Source organism: Euprymna scolopes, chromosome 28, assembly GCF_053919585.1.
Source record: "Euprymna scolopes isolate OS-2025 chromosome 28, ASM5391958v1, whole genome shotgun sequence".
Classification (NCBI taxonomy): domain Eukaryota; kingdom Metazoa; phylum Mollusca; class Cephalopoda; order Sepiida; family Sepiolidae; genus Euprymna; species Euprymna scolopes.
Genome location: NC_136509.1, coordinates 61,919,541 through 61,946,132, shown reverse-complemented (window position 1 = coordinate 61,946,132; position 26,592 = coordinate 61,919,541). Strand labels below are relative to the sequence as shown.

Sequence of the window (26,592 nt, the reverse complement as noted above, 5' to 3'; positions counted from 1 at the left end):
TGACGATCTGTAGAATAAGTATCGGTAACTAATGATCTGTAGACTAAACATAGGTAACTAATTATCTGTAGAATAAACATAGGTAACTAAGGCTATGCTGTAGAATAAATATAGGTAACTAATGATCTGTAGAAAAAATATAGGTAACTAATGCTATGCTGTAGAATAAATATAGGTAACGAATGATCTGTAGAATAAATATAGGTAACTAATGCTATGCTGTGGAATAAATATAGGTAACTAATTATCTGTAGAATAAATATAGGTAACTAATGCTATGCTGAAGAATAAATATAGGTAACTAAATATCTGTAGAATAAATGTAGGTAACTAATGATCTGTTGAATGAATATAGGAAACTAATGATCTGTAGAATAAATATAGGTAACTAATTATCTGTAGAATAAATATAGGTAACTAATGATCTGTAGAATAAATATAGATAACTAATGCTATGCTGTAGAATAAATATAGGTAACTAATGATCTGTAGAATAAATATAGGTAACTAATGCTATGCTGTAGAATATATATAGGTAACTGACGATCTGTAGAATAAATATCGGTAACTAATGATCTGTAGACTAAACATAGGTAACTAATTATCTGTAGAATAAACATAGGTAACTAAGGCTATGCTGTAGAATAAATATAGGTAACTAATGATCTGTAGACAAAATATAGGTAACTAATGCTATGCTGTAGAATAAATATAGGTAACGAATTATCTGTAGAATAAATATAGGTAACTAATGCTATGCTGTGGAATAAATATAGGTAACTAATGATCTGTAGAATATATATAGGTAACTAATGCTATGCTGAAGAATAAATATAGGTAACTAAATATCTGTAGAATAAATGTAGGTAACTAATGATCTGTAGAATAAATATAGGTAACTAATGATCTGTAGAATAAATATAGATAACTCATGATCTGTACAAAAAATATAGGTAACTAATGCTATGCTGTAGAATAAATATGGGTAACTAAGTATCTGTAGAATAAATATAGATAACTAATGATCTGTAGAATAAATATAGGTAACTAATCTATGCTCTAGAATAAATAAAGGTAACTAATGATCTGTAGAATAAATATAGGTAACTAATGATCTGTAGAATAAATATAGGTAACTAATTATCGGTAGAATAAATATAGGTAACTAATGATCTCTTGAATAAAGATAGGTAACTAATACTATGCTGTGGAATAAATATAGGTAAATAATGCTATGCTGTAGAATAGATATAGGTAACTAATGATCTGTAGAATAAATATAGGTAACTGATGCTATGCCGTAGAATAACTATAGGTAAGTAATGATCTGTAGAATAAATATAGGTAACTAATGATCAGTAGAACAAATATTGGTAACTAATGATCTGTGGAATATATATAGGTAACTAATGCTATGCTGTAGAATAAATATAGGTAACTAATGGTCTGTAGAATAAATATAGGTAACTGATGCAATGCTGTAGAATAAATATAGGTAACTAATGATCTGTAGAATAAATATAGGTTACTAATGATCTGTAGAATAAATATAGATAACTAATGATCGGTAGAATAAATATAGATAACTAATGATCTGTAGAAATAATATAGATTACTAATTATCTGTAGAATAAATATAGGTAACTAATGCTATGCTGGAGAATAAATATAGGTAACTAATGATCTGTAGAATAAATATAGGAAACTAATGATCTGTAGAATAAAAATAGGTAACTAATTATCTGTAGAAAATATATAGGTAACAAATAATCTGTGTAATAAATATAGGTAACTAATGATCTGTAGAATAAATATTGGTAACTAATCATCTGTAGAATAAATATAGGTAACTAATGCTATGCTGTTGAATAAATATAGGTAACCTATGCTATGCTGTAGAACAAATATAGGTAACTAATGATCTGTAGAAAAAATATAGTTAACTAATGATCCGTAGCATAAATATAGATAACTAATAATCATTAGAATAAATATAGGTAGCTAATGCTATGCTGTAAAATAAATATAGGTAACTTAATATCTGTAGACTAAATATAGGTAACTAATGATCTCTAGAATAAATATAGGTAACTTATGATATGTAGAATACCTATAGGTAACTAATGATCTGTAGAATAAATATAGGTAACTAATTATCTTTAGAATAAATATAGGTAACTAATTATCTGTAGAATTAATATAGGTAACTAATGATCTGTAGAATAAATATAGGTAACTAATGATCTGTAGAATAAATATTAGTGACTTATGATCGGGAGAATAAATATAGGTAACTAATGACCTGTGGAATAAATATAGGTAACTAATGCTATGTTTAGAATAAATATAGGTAACTAATGATCTGTAGAATAAATATAGGTAACTAATGATCTGTAGATTAATATAGGAAACTGATGCTATGCTGTAGAATAAATATAGGTAACTAATTATCTGTAGAATAAATATCGGTAACTAATTATCTGTAGAATAAATATAGGTAACTAATGATCTTTAAAATAAATATAAGTAACTAATGATCTGTAGAATAAATATAGGTAACTAATGCTATGCTGTAGAATAAATATCGGTAATTAATGATCTGTAGAATAAATATAGGTAACTAATGTTCTGTAGAATAAATATAGGTAACTAATGATCTGTAGACTAATTATAGGTAACTAATGATCCGTAGAATAGACATAGGTAACTAATGATCTGTAGAATAAATATAGGTAACTAATGATCTGTAGAATAAATATAGGTAACTAATGATCTGTAGAATAAATATAGGTAACTACTGATCTGTAGAATAAATATAGGTAACTAATAATCCGTAGAATTAATATAGGTAACTAATGATCTGTAGAATAAATATAGGTAACTAATGCTATGCTGTAGAATAAATATAGGTTACTAATGATCTGTAGAATAAATATAGGTAACTAATGCTATGCTGTAGAATAAATATAGGTAACTAATGATCTGTAGAATAAATATAGGTAAATAATGATTTGTAGAATAAATATAGGTTACTAATGCTATGCTGTAAGGTTAATCTACAGCACATTTAAGGCTGCTCATCTGATTCTAGACTTTGTTCTTGAGTTTGGAGAGGGTATTACTTATTAAAAGACAAGATGGCCGGTGGGCAAAAATAATTCAATCTGCCGACGTTAAATAACCTTCAAGTTTACTACAAATCAAATCGTTTTCCTTCACTTTTTTAAAATATAATTTATAAGTCATTAAAGAACGCATTCTAATCTTTAAAATCTATATTACAACGAAATATTCAATTGCTTATAATACTTAAACAAACAACTTGTGTTGTTTTTTATTATTTTTTTATTATTAATATTAGATGAGTTTCAGTATAAATCATCGTGTTCTTTCTTTATTTCAATCCAATTTTGAAGTTTTGTAACGCTGTCTGTAAAAATTACTGTTCATTATTGACAGTCCACATATCTTGCTTGTTGGGACCTCGGCGATAACGTCATTTTTTCAGATGGCCGGCCATATTTATAACGAAGGCCACGGTTATACCCTCTCCATCAGATATTTCGACAGAAGGGATACAAAGAGAAGAAGCTATTCTCCAGGTATTGAGCACTTTTGTTGCACTGAAACACAAATTTGTTTAAAAACAAAATGTAATTCCTTTTTTTTTTTTTTTTTTTTGTAAAAGCACCTTTTCCACTGCTTTTATATTTCGTAAATAAAGGAAATTGTCGATTTTTTTTCTTGGGGGGGGGTAGGGGTGTTTCCAAAAGTGTGGCTTAAGTTTCAATTCGGCCTTGACGGGAGAGATGTCGTGTGTTGAAAATCTCTCGTATACTCATTATTAATTTTTTAAATTTTTACTTCAAAATTGTTAAATAAATCATTAAAAGAAAGCGGCATAAATTATATGACGGACAAAAAATTATAAAAACTTTATTTTTATATAAACCACATTATTAGACCCTAAGGCTGAAATAAAACCTGAAAAAATTTAATTTTTATTAGTTTTAAACATTTTGTATTCGACTAAATGTGCGACAATCGAGACCACCATTTGGCCTTTCTAAGATTTTACAGATTAGCCTTTTGAAGGCCTTATTTCGCCTTTTTACGCTCTTTCATTACAAAAATTCATAAAAAAGGCCCAATTTGGCCTGAAAAAGGCCAATCTGTAAAGCCATAGAAATGCTAAACTTGCAAAGCAATATGGCGGCCTAGATTGTCATGCATTTAAGTCTAATAAAAATGCTGAAAATATAATAAAAATGATTTTTTCTAGTTTTATTTCAAACTTTGAGTCTAATAATGTGCTTTATATAAAGATGAGTAATTTTTATAACTTTTTGTCTGTCAAATAATTTACGCTGCTAAACTACACATTTGCCGACATTTATTAAACTATTTTATCGAAAACTCCTCTACCGTTTATCAAGAATCTTTTTAATTTCATTTTTGTTGTAGTTTATCGTTTTGCTTTTTGGAAGGAAAATATAGTTTTTACCCCCCTCCCTCCCTCTAAATTATATTTTTAAAGATTCAAATTTACTTTCTTTTGGTGGGTGGGGGCTCTTTTTAAAACTAAATCTCCCTCAGTATTTTCTTTAATTTTCTATTTTTAGCGATTATCAAGACCTCTAAGACGTGATCCTCTCATGTCGGACATTATTTGTCGTTCTCATTCACTCGACGCTACTTTTGTTTTTACTGAATACACGTTTCAAAATAAATTAAACCACCAACAACTTAGCCAGCTAGGTAGAAAAATTGATTTTGTCTTTTTAAAAACAACAGTAAATAAGTATAAATATTTAAAAAAATACTTTTATGCGGTCTGTAGTCTCCTTTTTGAACAGAATAAACGCTTTGACATAAGAGAACCCATTGTTAGGTAGAAAACGGACACTTAGAAAATCGATTTTCTTATTTTTTTTTAACAACGGTAGACAAGTAAAAATATATATTTTTTAAAATATTGGGGTATAGTCTCTTTTAAACACAATATCTCCTTCAAGAACAGTTATAAAATGTGTTTTCAACTGATATTTATTCAATAAGGGACCAGTTTTCCTACCTAGCAAAATGGACGATTTTTCCGGGTACGAGTTTTCCGGGATGAGGTTTCCCGGCACCAAAAATATATAAGCACCGAAGACACTTCTTGTGTTATTTGATAATATAAGAATTTGTTTTTTAAAGTCATTGGGGGGGGGGCACTTCTGCAGTATGCAGACGGCGGCTATTGTTAGGGCCAATAACTCCAATTTCTTGGTCAAATGACGGGGCAAGTAAGTAACAAACAAGATTTTTTCCCCAACAAAAAAATCAAAATCAAAACATTTATTGTATAAAATGTATCAATATATAATTATAAAAACATTTATTGTATAAAATGTATCAATATATAATTGTAAAAACATTTATTGTATAAAATGTATCAATATATAATTGTAAAAACATTTATTGTATAAAATGTATCAATATATAATTGTAAAAACACTTATTGTATAAAATGTATCAATATATAATTGTAAAAACATTTATTGTATAAAATGTATCAATATATAATTATAAAAAAATTTATTGTATAAAATGTATCAATATAAAATTGTAAAAACATTTATTGTATAAAATGTATCAATATATAATTGTAAAAACATTTATTGTATAAAATGTATCAATATATAATTGTAAAAACATTTATTGTATAAAATGTATCAATATATAATTGTAAAAACATTTATTGTATAAAATGTATCAATATATAATTGTAAAAACATTTATTGTATAAAATGTATCAATATATAATTATAAAAACATTTATTGTATAAAATGTATCAATATATAATTGTAAAAACATTTATTGTATAAAATGTATCAATATATAATTATAAACAAATTTATTGTATAAAATGTATCAATATATAATTGTAAAAACATTTATTGTATAAAATGTATCAATATATAATTGTAAAAACATTTATTGTATAAAATGTATCAATATATAATTATAAAAACATTTATTGTATAAAATGTATCAATATATAATTGTAAAAACATTTATTGTATAAAATGTATCAATATATAATTGTAAAAACATTTATTGTATGAAATGTATCAATATATAATTGTAAAAACATTTATTGTATAAAATGTATCCATATATAATTGTAAAAACATTTAATGTATAAAATGTTTCAATATATAATTGTAAAAACATTTATTGTATAAAATGTATCAATATATAATTGTAAAAACATTTATTGTATAAAATGTATCAATATATAATTGTAAGAACATTTATTGTATAAAATGTATCAATATATAATTGTAAACACATTTATTGTATAAAATGTATCAATATATAATTGTAAAAACATTTATTGTATAAAATGTATCAATATATAATTGTAAAAACATTTATTGTATAAAATGTATCAATATATAACTGTAAAAACATTTATTGTATAAAATGTATCAATATATAATTGTAAAAACATTTATTGTATAAAATGTATCAATATATAATTATAAAAACATTTATTGTATAAAATGTATCAATATATAATTGTAAAAACATTTATTGTATAAAATGTATCAATATATAATTGTAAAAACATTTATTGTATAAAATGTATCAATATATAATTGTAAAAACATTTATTGTATAAAATGTATCAATATATAATTGTAAAAACATTTATTGTATAAAATGTATCAATATATAATTGTAAAAACATTTATTGTATAAAATGTATCAATATATAATTATAAAAACATTTATTGTATAAAATGTATCAATATATAATTGTAAAAACATTTATTGTATAAAATGTATCAATATATAATTATAAAAACATTTATTATATAAAATGTATCAATATATAATTGTAAAAACATTTATTGTATAAAATGTATCAATATATAATTGTAAAAACATTTATTGTATAAAATGTATCATTATATAATTGTAAAAACATTTATTGTATAAAATGTATCAATATATAATTGTAAAAACATTTATTGTATAAAATGTATCAATATATAATTGTAAAAACATTTATTTTATAAAATGTATCAATATATAATTATAAAAACATTTATTGTATAAAATGTATCAATATATAATTGTAAAAACATTTATTGTATAAAATGTATCAATATATAATTATAAAAACATTTATTGTATAAAATGTATCAATATATAATTGTAAAAACATTTATTGTATAAAATGTATCAATATATAATTGTAAAAACATTTATTGTATAAAATGTATCAATATATAATTATAAAAACATTTATTGTATAAAATGTATCAATATATAATTGTAAAAACATTTATTGTATAAAATGTATCAATATATAATTATAAAAACATTTATTGTATAAAATGTATCAATATATAATTATAAAACATTTATTGTATAAAATGTATCAATATATAATTGTAAAAACATTCATTGTATAAAATGTATCAATATATAATTGTAAAAACATTTATTGTATAAAATGTATCAATATATAATTGTAAAAACATTTATTGTATAAAATGTATCAATATATAATTGTAAAAACATTTATTGTATAAAAGGTATCAATATATAATTGTAAAAACATTTATTGTATACAATGTATCAATATATAATTGTAAAAACATTTATTGTATAAAATGTATCAATATATAATTGTAAAACATTTATTGTATAGAATGTATCAATATATAATTGTAAAAACATTTATTGTATTAAATGTATCAATATATAATTGTAAAAACATTTATTGTATAAAATGTATCAATATATAATTGTAAAAACATTTATTGTATAAAATGTATCAATATATAATTGTAAAAACATTTATTGTATAAAATGTATCAATATATAATTGTAAAAACATTTATTGTATAAAATGTATCAATATATAATTGTAAAAACATTTATTGTATAAAATGTATCAATATATAATTGTAAAAACATTTATTGTATAAAATGTATCAATATATAATTGTAAAAACATTTATTGTATAAAATGTATCAATATATAATTGTAAAAACATTTATTGTATAAAATGTATCAATATATAATTGTAAAAACATTTATTGTATAAAATGTATCAATATATAATCGTAAAAACCTTTATTGTATAAAATGTATCAATATATAATTGTAAAAACATTTATTGTATAAAATGTATCAATATATAATTGTAAAACATTTATTGCATAGAATGTATCAATATATAATTGTAAACACATTTATTGTATAAAATGTATCAATATATAATTGTAAAAACATTTATTGTATAAAATGTATCAATATATAATTGTAAAAACATTTATTGTATAAAATGTATCAATATATAATTGTAAAAACATTTATTGTATAAAATGTATCAATATATAATTGTAAAAACATTTATTGTATAAAATGTATGAATATATAATTGTAAAAACATTTATTGTATAAAATGTATGAATATATAATTGTAAAAACATTTATTGTATAAAATGTATCAATATATAATTGTAAAAACATTTATTTTAAAGAAAATATATTTTAATAAAAGAATTTTTTAATGAAAGCAAAAGAAAAATAGCTTTTTTTCGAACAAATAAACAATTTAAATGAAAGATTCTTTTCAATCAAAACAACTTTGAAGGGTCAACAATAAATTAATAATTTAAATGTTTTTTGACCGAGAACCGAACCGCCACCTGGCGACAGTTTAGTGAAACACACCAAGAAAAGATTGCCACCGTCCGCACATGACAGTTTAGTGAAACGCACAAGAAAAGATGGCCGCCATTGTTTCGTGAACACATAAAGTGTTAAAGCTAAATTAATTTTTCGATACTTGTATAGTTTAATCAAGAGATTAAAAAATGAAAATATCGAAAAAAGTTATCCGTTATGGAATGAAGTTATGTGAAAAAAAAGTTCATTTCCTTTGATTAAGTAGTATTTTTTTTTCACAGAGAAAATCAATTTGTTATAATACCGATCAAAAGGCAGCCATGTTTCGATTTTTAGGAAAAAAAACTATTACTTAAAATGGGGGAGGGGTGTCGGCGCTTTAGACTGAGTTATCTCCCCATGGCGTGTTCTAAAATCAAAACATGGCTACCTTCAGCGCACAGTAAAAAAACGTGTTTTTCCGCTGTAAAAAAACAAAACAAACGCTCCATCAAATTAAGTGAAAATTTTTTCGGAGAACTTCAGTCCAAAACAGATACAATATAACTTTTATTCGATATTTTAATTTTTTAATGTCTTGATTAAGCTGTACAAGTAACAATTTTTTTTAAATAAAATATTTTTTTATTTTATAAAACAAAAAGAACTGTTAAAAACTAATGTATTTTTTAAAAATAAATATATAGTTTCGTTTTCGTGTCTTCTGTTCCATTTCGTTACATAATCAACTTCAGATAGCTTGATTTTTTTTCGAGAAGTACTCTTGGACATGACCTAAAAATATTGAAATTTATTTTCTTTTGCAGGTGGGGACGGCTCGTTTTAAAACTATATCTACCTCAGTATTTTCTTTAATTTTCTATTTTGAGTGATTATCGAGACTCCAAAAATATGATTCTCTCATGTCGGACATTTTTTGTTCAAAAGTAACACTCGACATTGCTGGGTTTTTTTTTAACTAAATAAACTCTTTAAAATAAGTTTAACCATTAAAAATTTACAAAGATAGGTAGAAAACGAACACTTGGAAAAATCAATTTAATTTTTTTAAAACAACAGTAAACAAGTAAAAATATTTAAAAAAATATTTATGGGTTGTGTATTCTCCTTTAAAACAATATCTCCTTCAATAACGGACATAAAATGTGTTTTCAATCGATATTTATTCAATAATAGACCAGTTCTCGTACCTAGCAAAAATGAACGAGTTTTCCAGGTACGAGTTTTCCTAAAAAAGTAGTTTCCGGAATGGTTAAAGATTATGTTTTGAAGATGCAAAAATAATTATGTACGTGCAAAAAATGAATGCCGATGGCCAAAATGTATAAACATTTTGGCCCTTCCCTTTACTTATTTAACCAAAAATCAGGAAATTAACCAATTTTAATGAAATTTTAAATATTTATCAAATGATCATGAATTATAGTGAATACATTGTTTTTATTTAAATCTTAGTGGAAATGTATTATTTTTGTCTCTTGGAAGACCTCCAAGAATCTGATGATTCTGCACCAAACAAGTGCAGTCTCCAGTGCTTTGACGTTGTTGCTGATCATATCTCACTCGTCGTGTGCCTCCAAAGATTCTATGATGTTGGCTGACAATATTTGGAGAGCATCTTTGTCTACTTGGTGGTCCTTTGCCCATTCGATGAATGTTGGTGAGATGATTTTCCAAACTTCAAGTGTGCGCTTGTGAGCTCGAATGGCTCTGTTTTACGATTTGGCTTGCATATTTTTCTGACTCGTGTTCTGACCAAAAACAGCACTTTCGGTCCATACTTTAAGGAGACCAGAGTCTGGAAAGTGATTTCCAATGACACACATGAAGTTCTTGGCAATGTGGAAGCTCCTAATTTGCAAGAATATTGTTTTGCATTCATCATTGTTCGCTCACTGTATTTTCTTGGCTTTGCAATACAGCTGTTGATTGATGACAGTAGATTGACCAGGATTTATAATGCTAGAAATTCTCAAGCATCGCATCGTCCAATGTATGTGGTCTTCATGAGCGATAGTGCATTGAGAAGTGGCCGATAGTGCAGAGCTCATGTTTGTCTTTAGTTGTGAGTTGGTTAAACCCTGTCCATGCAGGAGCATTATCACTGTTCAATCTATGGATACGAGAAAGAAACAAGCCATACCTTGAGCTGTGAATTTTGGATCATCGCGAGAAGGTCGGCGAGTCAAGTTCTCAAGCTGATGAAGTTCCGGAGGGACCTTCAAGGACTTAGATTTTCCAAGAGCAAGAACGTCCTGCTGTTGATGTTGGAGTAGTCCTCTCTGGTACACGACCATCTGTGTAGCATGAAATGTTCCCATGCCATCAAACTTTTTTTCATAATGTCAATATTCTCAGTAGCATACTGACAGAACTTGTTCAGCGAAACATTTGAAAGAATAGGTGTGTTGTTGCTATCTGAAAACGTTTGCAGATTGAGAACTCAAGAGTTGTGTCCAATCTACGAACTTGGTCGTAGCTGGCACAGTGGCAAGTATGATGGACAAGTTCAATCAGCTATTTCGACTAACTCGCTAATAAATAGCCAGGTTAAGTCTAACATGTTTTGGTGTAAGGTTTTTAGGTTTCAAGATGGCATAGACAAGGTCTTGACTGATGCAGAATCCATTTCACAAGGTCGTTGTCTTCATTTCTGTCCACTTCCCCTGACAGAAAATACTGAGAAAAAGAAACCAGCTCTCTCTCTGGGACAAGTTTTCGGTATTTCCTTTGCTGACTAATGTGCAGTTGACTAGGTCAGGATGAAATTTGATGTCGCTTCTAATGCGTAACACACACTGGTGCAAAGTCAGCATCGCATCTGTCTCTGAGTGTGAGAACAAGGTTGGTCTGAGATCGTTCACACATGTGTTGGTCTCCATTTCGTCAGATTTCTTTTTCAATGTCTAAACAGCAATCTTGGATGACTGTGTAGAAAACAACAACTGTGGTTGATGTGGATTGAATTGTGGTACAAAGCTAATCTGGAAGAAGTAAGTTTCTCTTTGAGACGGAATTTATTGTTCCTGTATGGTCCAGCTTCAATATCAAATTCTCTGATCAAGGAGGTGTACTGTTCCCAAACATCAAGCAGTGTATAGATGTCACCTCAAGCCAGTCCAGTAGACACTTCAGACGCGACTTTGTCAAAGCAGATAACTCTGGGCGTTTGAGCTGTACTTGTACAGGACTTGGATGCTTTTCTGTTAAACTGGAAGTAACACTGAAGATGATAACCTGACATCTGCTGCCACGAGATCACTAACTCCTGCTGAACGACACCGCATAACATGGTCTATTTGAGCTCCCTCAAGAATTTTGTCAGAAACCTCAAAAGTGGCTACTAAACATGTTTCTTTGTTGCATTTCTTTTGGCTGAAGATGCATAAGTGTTCATAGTGGAAGATTTACTGATAATGATGGCCTCCTCAATGGTGGACTCTCTGCTGCAATGTTTGAGGCAAGGGTGCGTTTATACTTTGTTCTCATCTGTATTAGTTTTAAAGGAACTTGTGACGGTAGAATACCAGTCTCTATGGTGAATTCCTCAAAATCAATGGCTTGAATTCGATAGTGTGGACGTCTTCAACATCATTGTACTTCTTGCGTTCTGCAGCAGCTTTGAATTCCAACCTCTCCACGTTTTCTTGTAGGTCTCTTCTCTGTGAGAAAAGGCACAGGGCCCAATCAGTATTTGCATCAGAAGAGCTCTTAGAGCTTTGGCTGCTTACACTCAATCCATGTTGCAGCTCAGCTCAGCACATACTGTTGGAGAAAAAGAACAATTAGGGTAATGTGCAAATTAGCACATTACTCTAAAGAGCATTAGTTTAACTAATCTGATGTGTTCATGCTGCATGTCCTGTCTGTCGTGATATTTCTACATTTGACATTATATTTCCCAGACACTTTATTTATTTAGTATCTAATTCATATGACATTTATCACATAAATACATTTCTGATGCAAATATTAAGTACAAGTGAATAAAATAAAAGGTTTTAACAAAAATCACTTTGTAGGCCATTTCGTTTTTTTCTCGATACAAACAATAATAAGGCCTGAATCAATGGGCATCCACCAAAAATATGTTTAGTAGCAGCCATGTTAACCATCTAACATGAATGGCCACACCTAACATTCCATACTCCCGACCTTGAATTTTAAAAATTTTGCTTCCAGTCTAAAATAATAAAAGGGAGATAACCTTGGATGTTACGGGAATGACAGCCACTGGCATTCCACTCTGGAAATGCCGGTTAATTTTTCTATCCCTTTTTAATCAAAGTCCACCCGGCTGTCCCATCACAATAATAACCAATAATTACCGCATATCGATTATTATATGATATGTGTTTTGATATGTGTTTTGATATGTGTATTGATATATGTTTTGATATGTGTATTGATATGTTTTGTTATGTGTATTGATATGTGTTTTGATATGTGTATTGATATGTTTTGTTATGTGTATTGATATGTGTTTTGATATGTGTATTGATATGTTTTGTTATGTGTATTGATATGTGTATTTATCTGTGTAAAACATGTTTGCACAGAATGGCTCCAGCTTTTGCTATGAGTTGAAATTATCCCTGAGAATATTTTTAAAAAATCTATGGAAAGCATTTTGCAGGGAATTGAAAGTGGAATTATGAGAATTTATGACATACTACTGGCAAGTAAAATTAGAGACTCTGGAGGAAGTTTTGAACAAGCTGGAAAAAATTGGAATAAACTGGTAAAAATGCAAAGTTTTAGTTTCCGACATATTTTATCTAGGCCACATAGTAAACAGAGAAGGCATAAAACCTGCAGAAAAGAAAGTGAAATCTATCAAAAAGGTGCCATGCTCAACATCGGTAAAAGAGCTACAAGCTTTTTTGGGTATGATAAATTACTTTGCCTAGTGCATTCCGAGGGTTTCAAACATTCTGACTCCTTTGCATCAATTATTAAAGAAGAAAAATGGGAGTGGACATCAAAACAAGAAAAAGCATGTCAAGAAGCAAAGGAACGATTAGATTCCCCAAAAGTGTTGGTGCACTTCGACCTGAACAAAGCAATGACAGTGGCATATGATGCTTCACCTTATGAGGTGGGAGCTGTACTATCTCACATCATAGAGGGTGGATCCGAAAGACCAATAATTTTTGTATCAAGGACTCTGACACTAGCAGAAAAAAATTATGCTCAAGTTGACAAAGAGTTATTGCTAGTAGTTTTCAGTGTGAAAAAGTTTCACCAATATCTACATGGAAGGCCCTTCATATTAAATACTGACCATAAACTGCTCTTGGGATATTTTAAAGAAAATAAGAAAATTCCGGAGATCAGTTCAACATTGGGCGGTAATCCTATTTGCATATGCATACTAGCTAGAATATCGGGAAGGAAGAAAAAAAATGGAAATGCAGGGCGTACAAAATTGGAAAAAGTGCCCATACCAGATGAGCACATCATGCTACTAGAATACTTTGATCAAACTCCTGCTACATACCAAGATATCGCTAGGTGGACAAAAATGGGCAAACTCCTAAAACAGGTGCTTAAGTATGTAAAAAAAATGGATAGTCAGACAAGTGTCCTACTACAAAAGATTGGCACCCTTACTTCAATAAAAGACATGAATTCGGAATTGTGGAAGAATGGCTACTGTGGGGAAATAATACCTATACAAGGGCGAGAAGCACTCATGGAAACGCTCCATAAATGACATCCAGGAAGGGCTGAGCAAAACCTATTTTGGTAGCCAAAATTAGACCTGGAAATGGAATATAAGGTGAAAAATTGTTGTGTGTATTAACAAACCAATCAAATGCCAGCAACTGGATCGTTACATTGTTGGAAAATTTTGGAAGAGGAATGGTCCAGAGTCCACATAGATTAAGCAGGCCCATTTTAAAGTCACATGTTCCTAGTGATAGTGGACGCTGTAAGTAAATGGTTAAACGTTTATATATCAAACACAGCAACTATAAACACCACTCTGGAAAACCTATTTTGCAACTCACAGGTGTCCCCCCTCAAAAAAAAAAGTTAACGGAAATTGCGGTCATTTTTGTTGATGAAGAATTCCAAGCATTTATGTCTAGACAAGGAATCCAACATATCACAACATCACCAAAACACCCCCACTTCAAATGGATTGCTTTAAAGATATGTGCGAATGTTCAAGACATGCAGAACATGAGTCATGAGAAAGGCCCCATAAGTTCAAAACTAAGCCGTTTCTTGTTGTCTTATAACTCCACACCACAAACACTCACCGACTTATCACTAGCATAATTATTAATGAATCAAAAATAAAAACGGTTTAAGATTAGATCATTCCCCATGAAACTACAGTGAGGGAGCACATGAGAAAACACCAAGAAATCAAAAAATAATATCATGACAATTATATGAAAAAAAAAATGACGAAAAATAATATCATGACAATTATATGAAAAAAATATGACAAAAAATAATATGACGACTATATGAAAAATATGACGAAAAATAATATCATGACAATTATATGAAAAAAATATGACGAAAAATAATATGACGACTATATGAAAAAATATGACGAAAAATAATATCATGACAATTATATGAAAAAAATATGACGAAAAATAATATGACAACTATATGAAAAAAAAATATGACGAAAAATAATATGACGACTATATGAAAAAAATGTGACGAAAAATAATATCATGACAATTATATGAAAAAAATATGTCGAAAAATAATATCATGACAACTATATGAAAAAAAATATGACGAAAAATAATATCATGACAATTATATGAAAAAAATATGTCGAAAAATAATATGACAACTATATGAAAAAAAATATGACGAAAAATAATATTATGACGACTATACGAGAATTTAGAGAAGGTGAATTAATCTTTGCAAAAAATATTTATACATGACCAAGATGGAAAAAAGGCGATGGTCAAGAGATGGATAGGTCCAGTGTCATATGAAATTGAACTAGAGTTGGGGACAGTGGTAAGGCGACATGTGAACCATGTAAAAAATGGACAAAGCCAAACTTGGATAGAGCTTCGATGTTCTGTGGAAGAAACTGTTCATGAAATTTTGATTTTTGGTGAAGAGAGAGAGAGAGAGAGAGAGAGAGAGAGAGAGAGGGAGAGAGAGAGAGAGAGAGAGAGAGAGAGAGAAAATATTCTTTGCCGTTGTGGTAGGTAGAAGAGCTCTTGCTGTAAATGTTTTACAACATGTACCAGAAATTGCGGTTCAGTCGAGCACCCACCATGAACTTAACGATAGGAAGAAGCTAGTAACATTTCATCTGCGTGAAACAGGCTATTGTGATGTTCAAGTATAAAATCAATGTAAAATATTTAGCGAATAGACTTGTATCATTTTTATGCGTTCAACTTAGTAGACTCAAAAGTTAGCCCGATGCTACTAGCCTAAACTTCTTATAGCACGCCATTGTCTGAGCCAATCTTTTGTCAACAAAGCATTGGCTTAATAAGAAAACGAATTTTCTTCTAACATGTTTTTAAAGCCTTTAAAGAGTCGAGAAACTTCGGCATCCATTGCAAATTAAAAATTTTCAGCTATACTTATTATTATTATTTGGAATTACTTGCTATTTCGAAATTATATTCTATCATCCGTTTTTGTAAATGAAAAAATTGTGTAAATGACTATTTTACAAAGCAATCTGTTCTATCGTGTATATATTTAGATATATTTTATAATATTATTTCATTTTATAATATTGTATTTTATAAAATTTATTACATTTTATAAAATTTATTACATTTTATAAAATTTATTACATTTTATAAAATTGTATTTTATAAAATTTATTACATTTTATAAAATTTACTGCGTTTTACAATATTTATTGCCTTTTATGTGTTTATTTCATGTCATAATATTGTATTTTATAATTTTTTTTTATTTTTTAAAATTTATTGCATTTTATATAATTTATTGCACTTTATAAAATACATTGCATTTTATAATATTTTCTATTTGTTAATATTTATTGCATTATTAACGCTACTTAAGTAAAATTTATTGCATTTTGAGAATATTTATTCCATTTTATGATACATTGATTACATTTTATAACATTGATTACATTTTACTGTATATTATAAAATGTATTGGATTTTATAATTTTTATTGCATTTTATAAAACTTATTGAATTTTATGTTAATCGCATTTTTTAATATTTATTGCATTTCATATTTATTGACTTTAATAATTTCTTATTGCATTTTGTAATCTTTATTGCATTTTATATATTTTATTACATTTTATAATATATATTACATTTTATAATATTTATTGCATTTTATAATATATATTGAATTTTATAATATTTATTGCATTTTATTTAATTTATTGCATTTTATAATATTTATTGCATTTTATAATATATATTGCATTTTATAATATATATTGCATTTTATAATATTTATTGCATTTTATAATATTGCATTTTATAATAATTATTGCATTTTATAGTTTTGATTGCATTTTATAATACTTACTGCATGTTGTAAGATTTACTGCATTTTACAGTATTTATTGCATATTGATATTTAGAGTCAGGTCACGTAATGTGCTATTGGTACCATGTAGCCCAGTACTACATGCTGCATGGTTGGGTTACCGGCGACTAAACTGGTTTCCCCACTAGCTTGCCTGGTGAGTAGGGTAGCTAGTCTTCCAGAAGAATTAAAAACAAGACCTTACAAAGGGCAGATGAACCCTCCTTGGGGTCAATGGCCAACTAGCTCCACAGGGTATATATATATATATATATATATATATATATATATATATATATATATATATATATATATATATATACCCTGCTGCCTTGTAGGGTATGCCTCTTTAGGCAAAGGGTAGGGGAAGTAAAAACCCCGAAATCAAACCAAAAATCCCAAGTGGACCAAGCGTGTGTGCGTAGCAGTCGCGCAGCCACGACCACCTAAAACAAAATACTTTAGCGACTGGCATTCTGTCATCATCTTCAATCCCTAGAAAAACAAAGAAAGAGAATAACTCCTGAGGGGACAGTGCTGTGGGTGAAAGGGGTAAAAGCCTGGATAAGCTGGAAGCTCTTAGTCTGTGACAGCACTCAGGCAGTGGATCTAAGATGGTCGCTCTCTGGTGATAGTGCCGTGACACCAGAACTCGGCAGCTATATTCGTGACTGGGCTGGCCTGTTTAGGACCACCGCAGCCCACCTCATATGGGGAGGCACCTAGACAAGGTGAAGTAAACCTCGGTCATGGCAAAACCTGTCTGGTCAGCTTAACGTGACTGGTGGACATCCTACTAATGCAGTCGCAAAAACAAGAAGATTTTAACCATAGGTGCATGGATCATTCGCACCCTCCAAGATGTGGTGAACAAGAACCGCCTAAAACAAAGAACAGCCCTCATCTGCAAAGAGCTTGCCCGTTTCCTTGTTGATGTGAAACCCGACTACCTGAAGAGGGTAGCATCAGGGAGGCTGAAACAGACTACACCATCTTCTGGAGAGGCCCGGCCCCAGAGGAGCCACACATCCACAGTGTTGGCTTTGTCATCTGTTCCCAGCTGGTGCAGCAGCACAACTTCGTTCCCAAGGCCATCAGTGAGCGCCTGATGACTGTCCGCATCCCCATCACGCGGGATAGACACCTTATGCTCATTTCAGTCTACGCTCTGACTTTAACTTCTATCGATGAAGACAAAGCTGCCTTCTACACCCAGCTTGACCGCACCATCCAGACAGTGTTCGTCAATGACAAGCTTGTTGTGCTGGGCGACTTAACGCCTGAATAGGCAAGGACCACCGCCTGTAGGAGGGAATCATCAGCCGCCACAGCATTGGAAGCTACAATGCCAATGGCCAATTCCTACTGGGTCTATGTGCAGAACATAAACTCATGGTAACCAACACCATCTTCCAGCTACCCAAACGACAAAAGACCACGTGGAGACACCCCAGATCCAAACACTGGCACACCCTGGACTACGTTCTGACCAGAACCAGAGACCGAGGAAACGTCCACATCATGCGATCCATGCCCGGGGTAGATGACTGCTGGACGGATTACAGACTCCTGATCTCCCAACTTTTCATGACGATCATTTGGCAACCCAAAATGACACCCAATAGCATACCAAACCGACGTTTTGACTGTAGCAAGCTCTGCAACCCACAGCTGGCACAGAATTTTAGGGATGCCTGCGACACCTTGCAGAGCCCGTGAGTCAGGCGACAGTAGAGCACCAATGGATCACCCTCAGAGACGCCCTGACCCGTGCTGCAGAGGAGGTACTGGGTCACACCACCAAGAAAAGGCAGGACTGGTTTGATGAGAATGACACCACGATCTCTCGTCTCATTGAAGCAAAACGTCAATCACATCTGATTTCAGAGAACCAACCTACAGCTGCCAGCAAACGTGCTCACAAGGTAGCTGTAGCAGACTTTCAAAGAGGGATTCGTGAAGCCCAGAACATCTGGTGGCAGAGAAAAGTTGCTGAGATCCAGCACTTCGCTGACCAACGTGATCTGCGCAGTTTCTACGCAGTACCAAAGTAAATTTTTGGTCCCACACGATCATCAGTGGGCAGCCTAAAGGACGCAAATGGGACCACGACCATCTCTGACCGTGAGGGCATCCTGGAAGGATGGAGGTGTCACTTTAAGAACCTCCTTAATGATCACGCTGACACCCCAGATGATCTCTTGAGAATGACCCCACAGCATCCCGTCCATCTCTGGATGGCACTCCCACCCTCCATCCAGGACTTCAACAGGGCCCTGAAATGTATGAAGCCCGGTAAGGCCCCAGGGCCAGATAACATCCCGCTAGAGCTCCTCACTCACTGTGGTCCCAAGCTGAGAAATCGTTTGATGCTCCTGATACTAAAAATATGGGAGACCAAGACTCTTGCCAGCGACTTTCGTGATGCTAATATCATTACCATCTTCAAGGAGGGGGACAACTACCGGGGAATATCACTGCTTAGCATCGCAAGTAAGATTTTTGCTTAGATTCCCCTTGACCACCTGCTCATCCTCGCAGAGGACGTCTTGCCGGAGATCTTCCCGGGGGACAGTGGACATGATTTTCTGTGTAAGGCAACTGCAGGCCTTGAACGGCAATAGCCCATGATGTTCGTCTTTTGAGATCTTAAAAAGGCTTCTGATAAAGTGCCACGACCTGCCAGATACGGTTGTCCACCCGACTTTGTTGAACTAGTGCGTGCCCTCCATGATGGAATGGTTGGAAAAGTTTGTTATCAAAACTCTCTTTCAGACTCATTCCCCATCAACGGTGGTCTGAAACAGGGGTATGTTTTGGCTCCAACGTGTTTCTCACTGTACATCGCAGCAATGCTCAGCGAGATTCCACCAGACATACCCTCAATTGGCCTGCAATTTTGCTTGGATGAAGGAATTTTCAACCTCGCACAACTCGTGCCAAAACCAAAACCACCTTATGCGAAGTGTGAGAACTACAATATGCTGACGACAACGCCACTCCAGGTCAGACAGCAGAGGACCTGCAGTCGTTAGCAGATGCATATAACTCTGTATATGAAAGGTTTGGGATGCAGGTCAAGACCCTCGTCCAACATCTGCCAGGACAGACGTTCCCAGCCCATAATATCACAATTAACAACTAACTACTATATAGATGTTAAAATGCTTCCAAGATAAGGGAATTGATCTACATCAATTCTCTTATCTTGGAAGCATTTTAACATCTACTCCTAAATGCAAGAAGGACGTGGAGAACAGAATTAGGGCAGCCCATTCTACATTTGGACGACTCAACTGTCGCGTATTTAACAACCACACACTTATGATGACCACAAAGATAATGGTGTTCTGGGCAGTTGTCCTCTCAACACTCCTGTACGCCTGTGAAACGTGGACACTATACAGAAGTGAAATAAAACATCTGGAATGCTTCCAACAAACAAAATTAAGGCAAATTATGAAAATACCCTGGCAGAGCCATACCTCCAACTCTGAGGTACTAGAATGTGCCAAAATGACAAGTGTTGAGGCCACTATTATCCGCTACCGCCTCCACTGGGCAGGCCACGCCCACAGAATGCAAAATTCAAGGCTTCCCAAGAGAATGATGTACGGAGAACTGGCAAAAGGAACCAGACCACGAGGAGCACCAAAAATGCGCTACAAACGCCAGCTGAAGCGCACTCTGGCAGCAACTGCTATCGACCACTCCTCGTGGGAAGAGGCTGCCAGGGACAGGAAAGCGTGGAGGAATGCTGTATACTGAGGAGGGATGGAGAAGGGAAGAGGTTAGGAGAAGAAGATGAAGGGAGTGAGAGCAAACCCATCTCCCTCCTCTTCCCTGTGAGCACTGTCCGCAGCTCTTCCGCCATAGAATATGACTGTGCAGCCATGTATCACATAGGAACCCACCCACCTGATGACAGGACCCAATGCTCGGATACGAGTAGGAGCCGCCACCGACGATTGCATATTATAATATTTATTGCAATTTATATTTATTGCATATTTTAAGATTCATTGCATATTATATTTTATACATTATATTCTATTACAATTTATATCTTTGCATTTCGTAAAATCTGTGGCATTTTATATTCATTAAATGCTATAGTATTAATTTGATTTTATATTCTTTAAACTTTATGGTATTTATTGTATTTGACTTGCCCCCCCCCCACGAATGTAAACAGACTTTTTTGTGAAATGTTAAACAATATTCTACTCGGTAAATGTCGGCGCTTTACTTACGGAAAAACAGTAAATTAAACTGCAGAAGCACGTCTTAAACTACACAAGTTCTATAAATGAATACCCCCCAAATAAAAGAACGAAAAACATTAAAAAAATATTTGGTGCTTATGTTTTTGTAAACTGCAAAAACTTTATTTTTTAGATCAATCAAAAATCATTAAAAACTATGTAAGACAAAAAAATGAACCACATATTTATTTTTGAAAACTTTATTTTTTAGATCAATCAAAAATCATTAAAAACTATGTAAGACAAAAAAAATGAACCACATATTTATTTTTGAAAACTTTATTTTTTAGATCAATCAAAAATCATTAAAAACTATGTAAGACAAAAAAATGAAGCACATATTTATTTTTGAAAACTTTATTTTTTAGATCAATCAAAAATCATTAAAAACTATGTAAGACAAAAAAATGAAGCACATATTTATTTTTGAAAACTTTATTTTTTAGATCAATCAAAAATCATTAAAAACTATGTAAGACAAAAAAATGAACCACATATTTATTTTTGAAAACTTTATTTTTTAGATCAATCAAAAATCATTAAAAACTATGTAAGACAAAAAAATGAAGCACATATTTATTTTTGAAAACTTTATTTTTTAGATCAATCAAAAATCATTAAAAACTATGTAAGACAAAAAAATGAACCACATATTTATTTTTGAAAACTTTATTTTTTAGATCAATCAAAAATCATTAAAAACTATGTAAGACAAAAAAATGAACCACATATTTATTTTTGAAAACTTTATTTTTTAGATCAATCAAAAATCATTAAAAACTATGTAAGACAAAAAAATGAAGCACATATTTATTTTTGAAAACTTTATTTTTTAGATCAATCAAAAATCATTAAAAACTATGTAAGACAAAAAAATGAAGCACAAATTTATTTTTGAAAACTTTATTTTTTAGATCAATCAAAAATCATTAAAAACTATGTAAGACAAAAAAATGAACCACATATTTATTTTTGAAAACTTTATTTTTTAGATCAATCAAAAATCATTAAAAACTATGTAAGACAAAAAAATGAACCACATATTTATTTTTGAAAACTTTATTTTTTAGATCAATCAAAAATCATTAAAAACTATGTAAGACAAAAAAATGAACCACATATTTATTTTTGAAAACTTTATTTTTTAGATCAATCAAAAATCATTAAAAACTATGTAAGACAAAAAAATGAAGCACATATTTATTTTTGAAAACTTTATTTTTTAGATCAATCAAAAATCATTAAAAACTATGTAAGACAAAAAAATGAAGCACAAATTTATTTTTGAAAACTTTATTTTTTAGATCAATCAAAAATCATTAAAAACTATGTAAGACAAAAAAATGAAGCACATATTTATTTTTGAAAACTTTATTTTTTAGATCAATCAAAAATCATTAAAAACTATGTAAGACAAAAAAATGAACCACATATTTATTTTTGAAAACTTTATTTTTTAGATCAATCAAAAATCATTAAAAACTATGTAAGACAAAAAAATGAACCACATATTTATTTTTGAAAACTTTATTTTTTAGATCAATCAAAAATCATTAAAAACTATGTAAGACAAAAAAATGAAGCACATATTTATTTTTGAAAACTTTATTTTTTAGATCAATCAAAAATCATTAAAAACTATGTAAGACAAAAAAATGAAGCACATATTTATTTTTGAAAACTTTATTTTTTAGATCAATCAAAAATCATTAAAAACTATGTAAGACAAAAAAATGAAGCACATATTTATTTTTGAAAACTTTATTTTTTAGATCAATCAAAAATCATTAAAAACTATGTAAGACAAAAAAATGAACCACATATTTATTTTTGAAAACTTTATTTTTTAGATCAATCAAAAATCATTAAAAACTATGTAAGACAAAAAAATGAACCACATATTTATTTTTGAAAACTTTATTTTTTAGATCAATCAAAAATCATTAAAAACTATGTAAGACAAAAAAATGAAGCACATATTTATTTTTGAAAACTTTATTTTTTAGATCAATCAAAAATCATTAAAAACTATGTAAGACAAAAAAATGAAGCACAAATTTATTTTTGAAAACTTTATTTTTTAGATCAATCAAAAATCATTAAAAACTATGTAAGACAAAAAAATGAAGCACATATTTATTTTTGAAAACTTTATTTTTTAGATCAATCAAAAATCATTAAAAACTATGTAAGACAAAAAAATGAACCACATATTTATTTTTGAAAACTTTATTTTTTAGATCAATCAAAAATCATTAAAAACTATGTAAGACAAAAAAATGAACCACATATTTATTTTTGAAAACTTTATTTTTTAGATCAATCAAAAATCATTAAAAACTATGTAAGACAAAAAAATGAAGCACATATTTATTTTTGAAAACTTTATTTTTTAGATCAATCAAAAATCATTAAAAACTATGTAAGACAAAAAAATGAAGCACATATTTATTTTTGAAAACTTTATTTTTTAGATCAATCAAAAATCATTAAAAACTATGTAAGACAAAAAAATGAAGCACATATTTATTTTTTGAAAACTTTATTTTTTAGATCAATCAAAAATCATTAAAAACTATGTAAGACAAAAAAATGAAGCACATATTTATTTTTGAAAACTTTATTTTTTAGATCAATCAAAAATCATTAAAAACTATGTAAGACAAAAAAATGAACCACATATTTATTTTTGAAAACTTTATTTTTTAGATCAATCAAAAATCATTAAAAACTATGTAAGACAAAAAAATGAACCACATATTTATTTTTGAAAACTTTATTTTTTAGATCAATCAAAAATCATTAAAAACTATGTAAGACAAAAAAATGAAGCACATATTTATTTTTTGAAAACTTTATTTTTTAGATCAATCAAAAATCATTAAAAACTATGTAAGACAAAAAAATGAAGCACATATTTATTTTTGAAAACTTTATTTTTTAGATCAATCAAAAATCATTAAAAACTATGTAAGACAAAAAAAATGAAGCACATATTTATTTTTTGAAAACTTTATTTTTTAGATCAATCAAAAATCATTAAAAACTATGTAAGACAAAAAAATGAAGCACATATTTATTTTTGAAAACTTTATTTTTTAGATCAATCAAAAATCATTAAAAACTATGTAAGACAAAAAAATGAACCACATATTTATTTTTGAAAACTTTATTTTTTAGATCAATCAAAAATCATTAAAAACTATGTAAGACAAAAAAATGAACCACATATTTATTTTTGAAAACTTTATTTTTTAGATCAATCAAAAATCATTAAAAACTATGTAAGACAAAAAAATGAAGCACATATTTATTTTTGAAAACTTTATTTTTTAGATCAATCAAAAATCATTAAAAACTATGTAAGACAAAAAAATGAAGCACATATTTATTTTTGAAAACTTTATTTTTTAGATCAATCAAAAATCATTAAAAACTATGTAAGACAAAAAAATGAAGCACATATTTATTTTTGAAAACTTTATTTTTTAGATCAATCAAAAATCATTAAAAACTATGTAAGACAAAAAAATGAAGCACATATTTATTTTTGAAAACTTTATTTTTTAGATCAATCAAAAATCATTAAAAACTATGTAAGACAAAAAAATGAACCACATATTTATTTTTGAAAACTTTATTTTTTAGATCAATCAAAAATCATTAAAAACTATGTAAGACAAAAAAATGAAGCACATATTTATTTTTGAAAACTTTATTTTTTAGATCAATCAAAAATCATTAAAAACTATGTAAGACAAAAAAATGAAGCACATATTTATTTTTGAAAACTTTATTTTTTAGATCAATCAAAAATCATTAAAAACTATGTAAGACAAAAAAATGAAGCACATATTTATTTTTGAAAACTTTATTTTTTAGATCAATCAAAAATCATTAAAAACTATGTAAGACAAAAAAATTTATTTTTGAAAACTTTCATAATTTAAATGGCCGCTTAAAGATTCTTCCGCGATGTGAGAAGACACTTCACTACGCCCGTTTGTATGCGAATGTATCATTTAAGAAAAACACTACAGAAGGTGGTCAAACGGCGCAAAATAGTCACAAGGTCCAGGGGTTCATACCGTGTAAATAGTAACTTTGCGACGGGTTTGATTATCAGATTCGTTGTCAGCGACCTCGAATACCTCTAAAAAACAAAATAGGTCGGTGTTCTGTTGTAGCGTAAGGTAACATTTATCATAATTTTTTATGAATTTTATCATATTTATTGTATTTTTGCGATATTCATTTCATTTTATATTTTATTACATTTGATATTTATTGTGTGTTATAAGATTTATCGCAGTTTATAACATTTATTGCATTTTGTAAATACTCATTGAATTTATATCATAATTGTTGCATTTGATATTTTACAATATTTACTACATTTTAGAATATTTATAACATTTTTTAATATTTATTGCACTTTAAAATATTTATTACACTTTAAAATATTTATTACACTTTAAAATATTCATTACACTTTAAAATGTCGATGGCATTATATTTATTGCAATTTAAAATATTTATCGCATATTATACTATTTATAGCATTTTTTTATTTGTTCCATTTGATCTTATTTAGAATTTTGTAATATTATTGCATTTGAGGGTATTTATAGAATTTTATAATAGTTTTTGTACTTTATAATAATAATGGCATTTTATAATATCTATTGGTTTTTATGGTTTTATTGTATTTTATTATATTTCTTGCCTTTTTCATATTTCCTGCACTCAATAATATTATTGTATATAATAATTTTTATTTCTTTTTCTAATATAAGTATTAGTTCATATTGGCATATTGCAATATCAGTATAAATATTATAATATGCAATAAATATATTTTTGCATATTGTAATATTAATTACATTTTAGAATCTTTTTTTTTACATTCTTTAACGTTTATTGCATTTCATAATAGTTACTGTCTTTTTTATATTTATTGCCTTCGTAATATTTATTGCATTTTATAATGTTTATTCTATTTCATAATATGTATTGCATTTTCTAATATTTACTTTATTTTCTAATATTTATTGCATTACTTAATATCTATTGCATTTTATAATATTCATTTTAGTTTATAC

The 26,592-nt window shown here is 29.1% G+C and overlaps 2 protein-coding genes across 2 annotated transcripts; both read left to right on the top strand.

Moving 5' to 3' along the window:
* The first annotated feature begins 19,432 nt into the window (after positions 1-19,432).
* Positions 19,433-20,260, top strand: LOC145249405 (uncharacterized). Its single transcript, XM_080110961.1, has 2 exons — positions 19,433-19,718; positions 20,001-20,260. Exons 1-2 carry the CDS (start codon positions 19,433-19,435, stop codon positions 20,258-20,260), a joined length of 546 nt encoding a protein of 181 aa, XP_079967087.1.
* A 121-nt stretch (positions 20,261-20,381) lies between these two features.
* LOC145249404 (uncharacterized) lies at positions 20,382-20,993 on the top strand. Its single transcript, XM_080110960.1, has one exon. The coding sequence runs from the start codon at positions 20,382-20,384 to the stop codon at positions 20,991-20,993; it is 612 nt and encodes a 203-aa protein (XP_079967086.1).
* The last annotated feature ends 5,599 nt before the right edge of the window (positions 20,994-26,592 follow it).

Excerpts from the sequence above, each read along its gene's own strand:
- LOC145249405 (XM_080110961.1), top strand. The coding sequence starts at position 19,433 with ATGACCCCACAGCATCCCGTCCATCTCTGGATGGCACTCCCACCCTCC. Across the intron at positions 19,719-20,000 it reads ATCACTGCTTAGCATCGCAA|ACTCATTCCCCATCAACGGT; the intron begins GTAAGATTTTTG and ends ACTCTCTTTCAG.
- LOC145249404 (XM_080110960.1), top strand. The coding sequence starts at position 20,382 with ATGTTAAAATGCTTCCAAGATAAGGGAATTGATCTACATCAATTCTCT.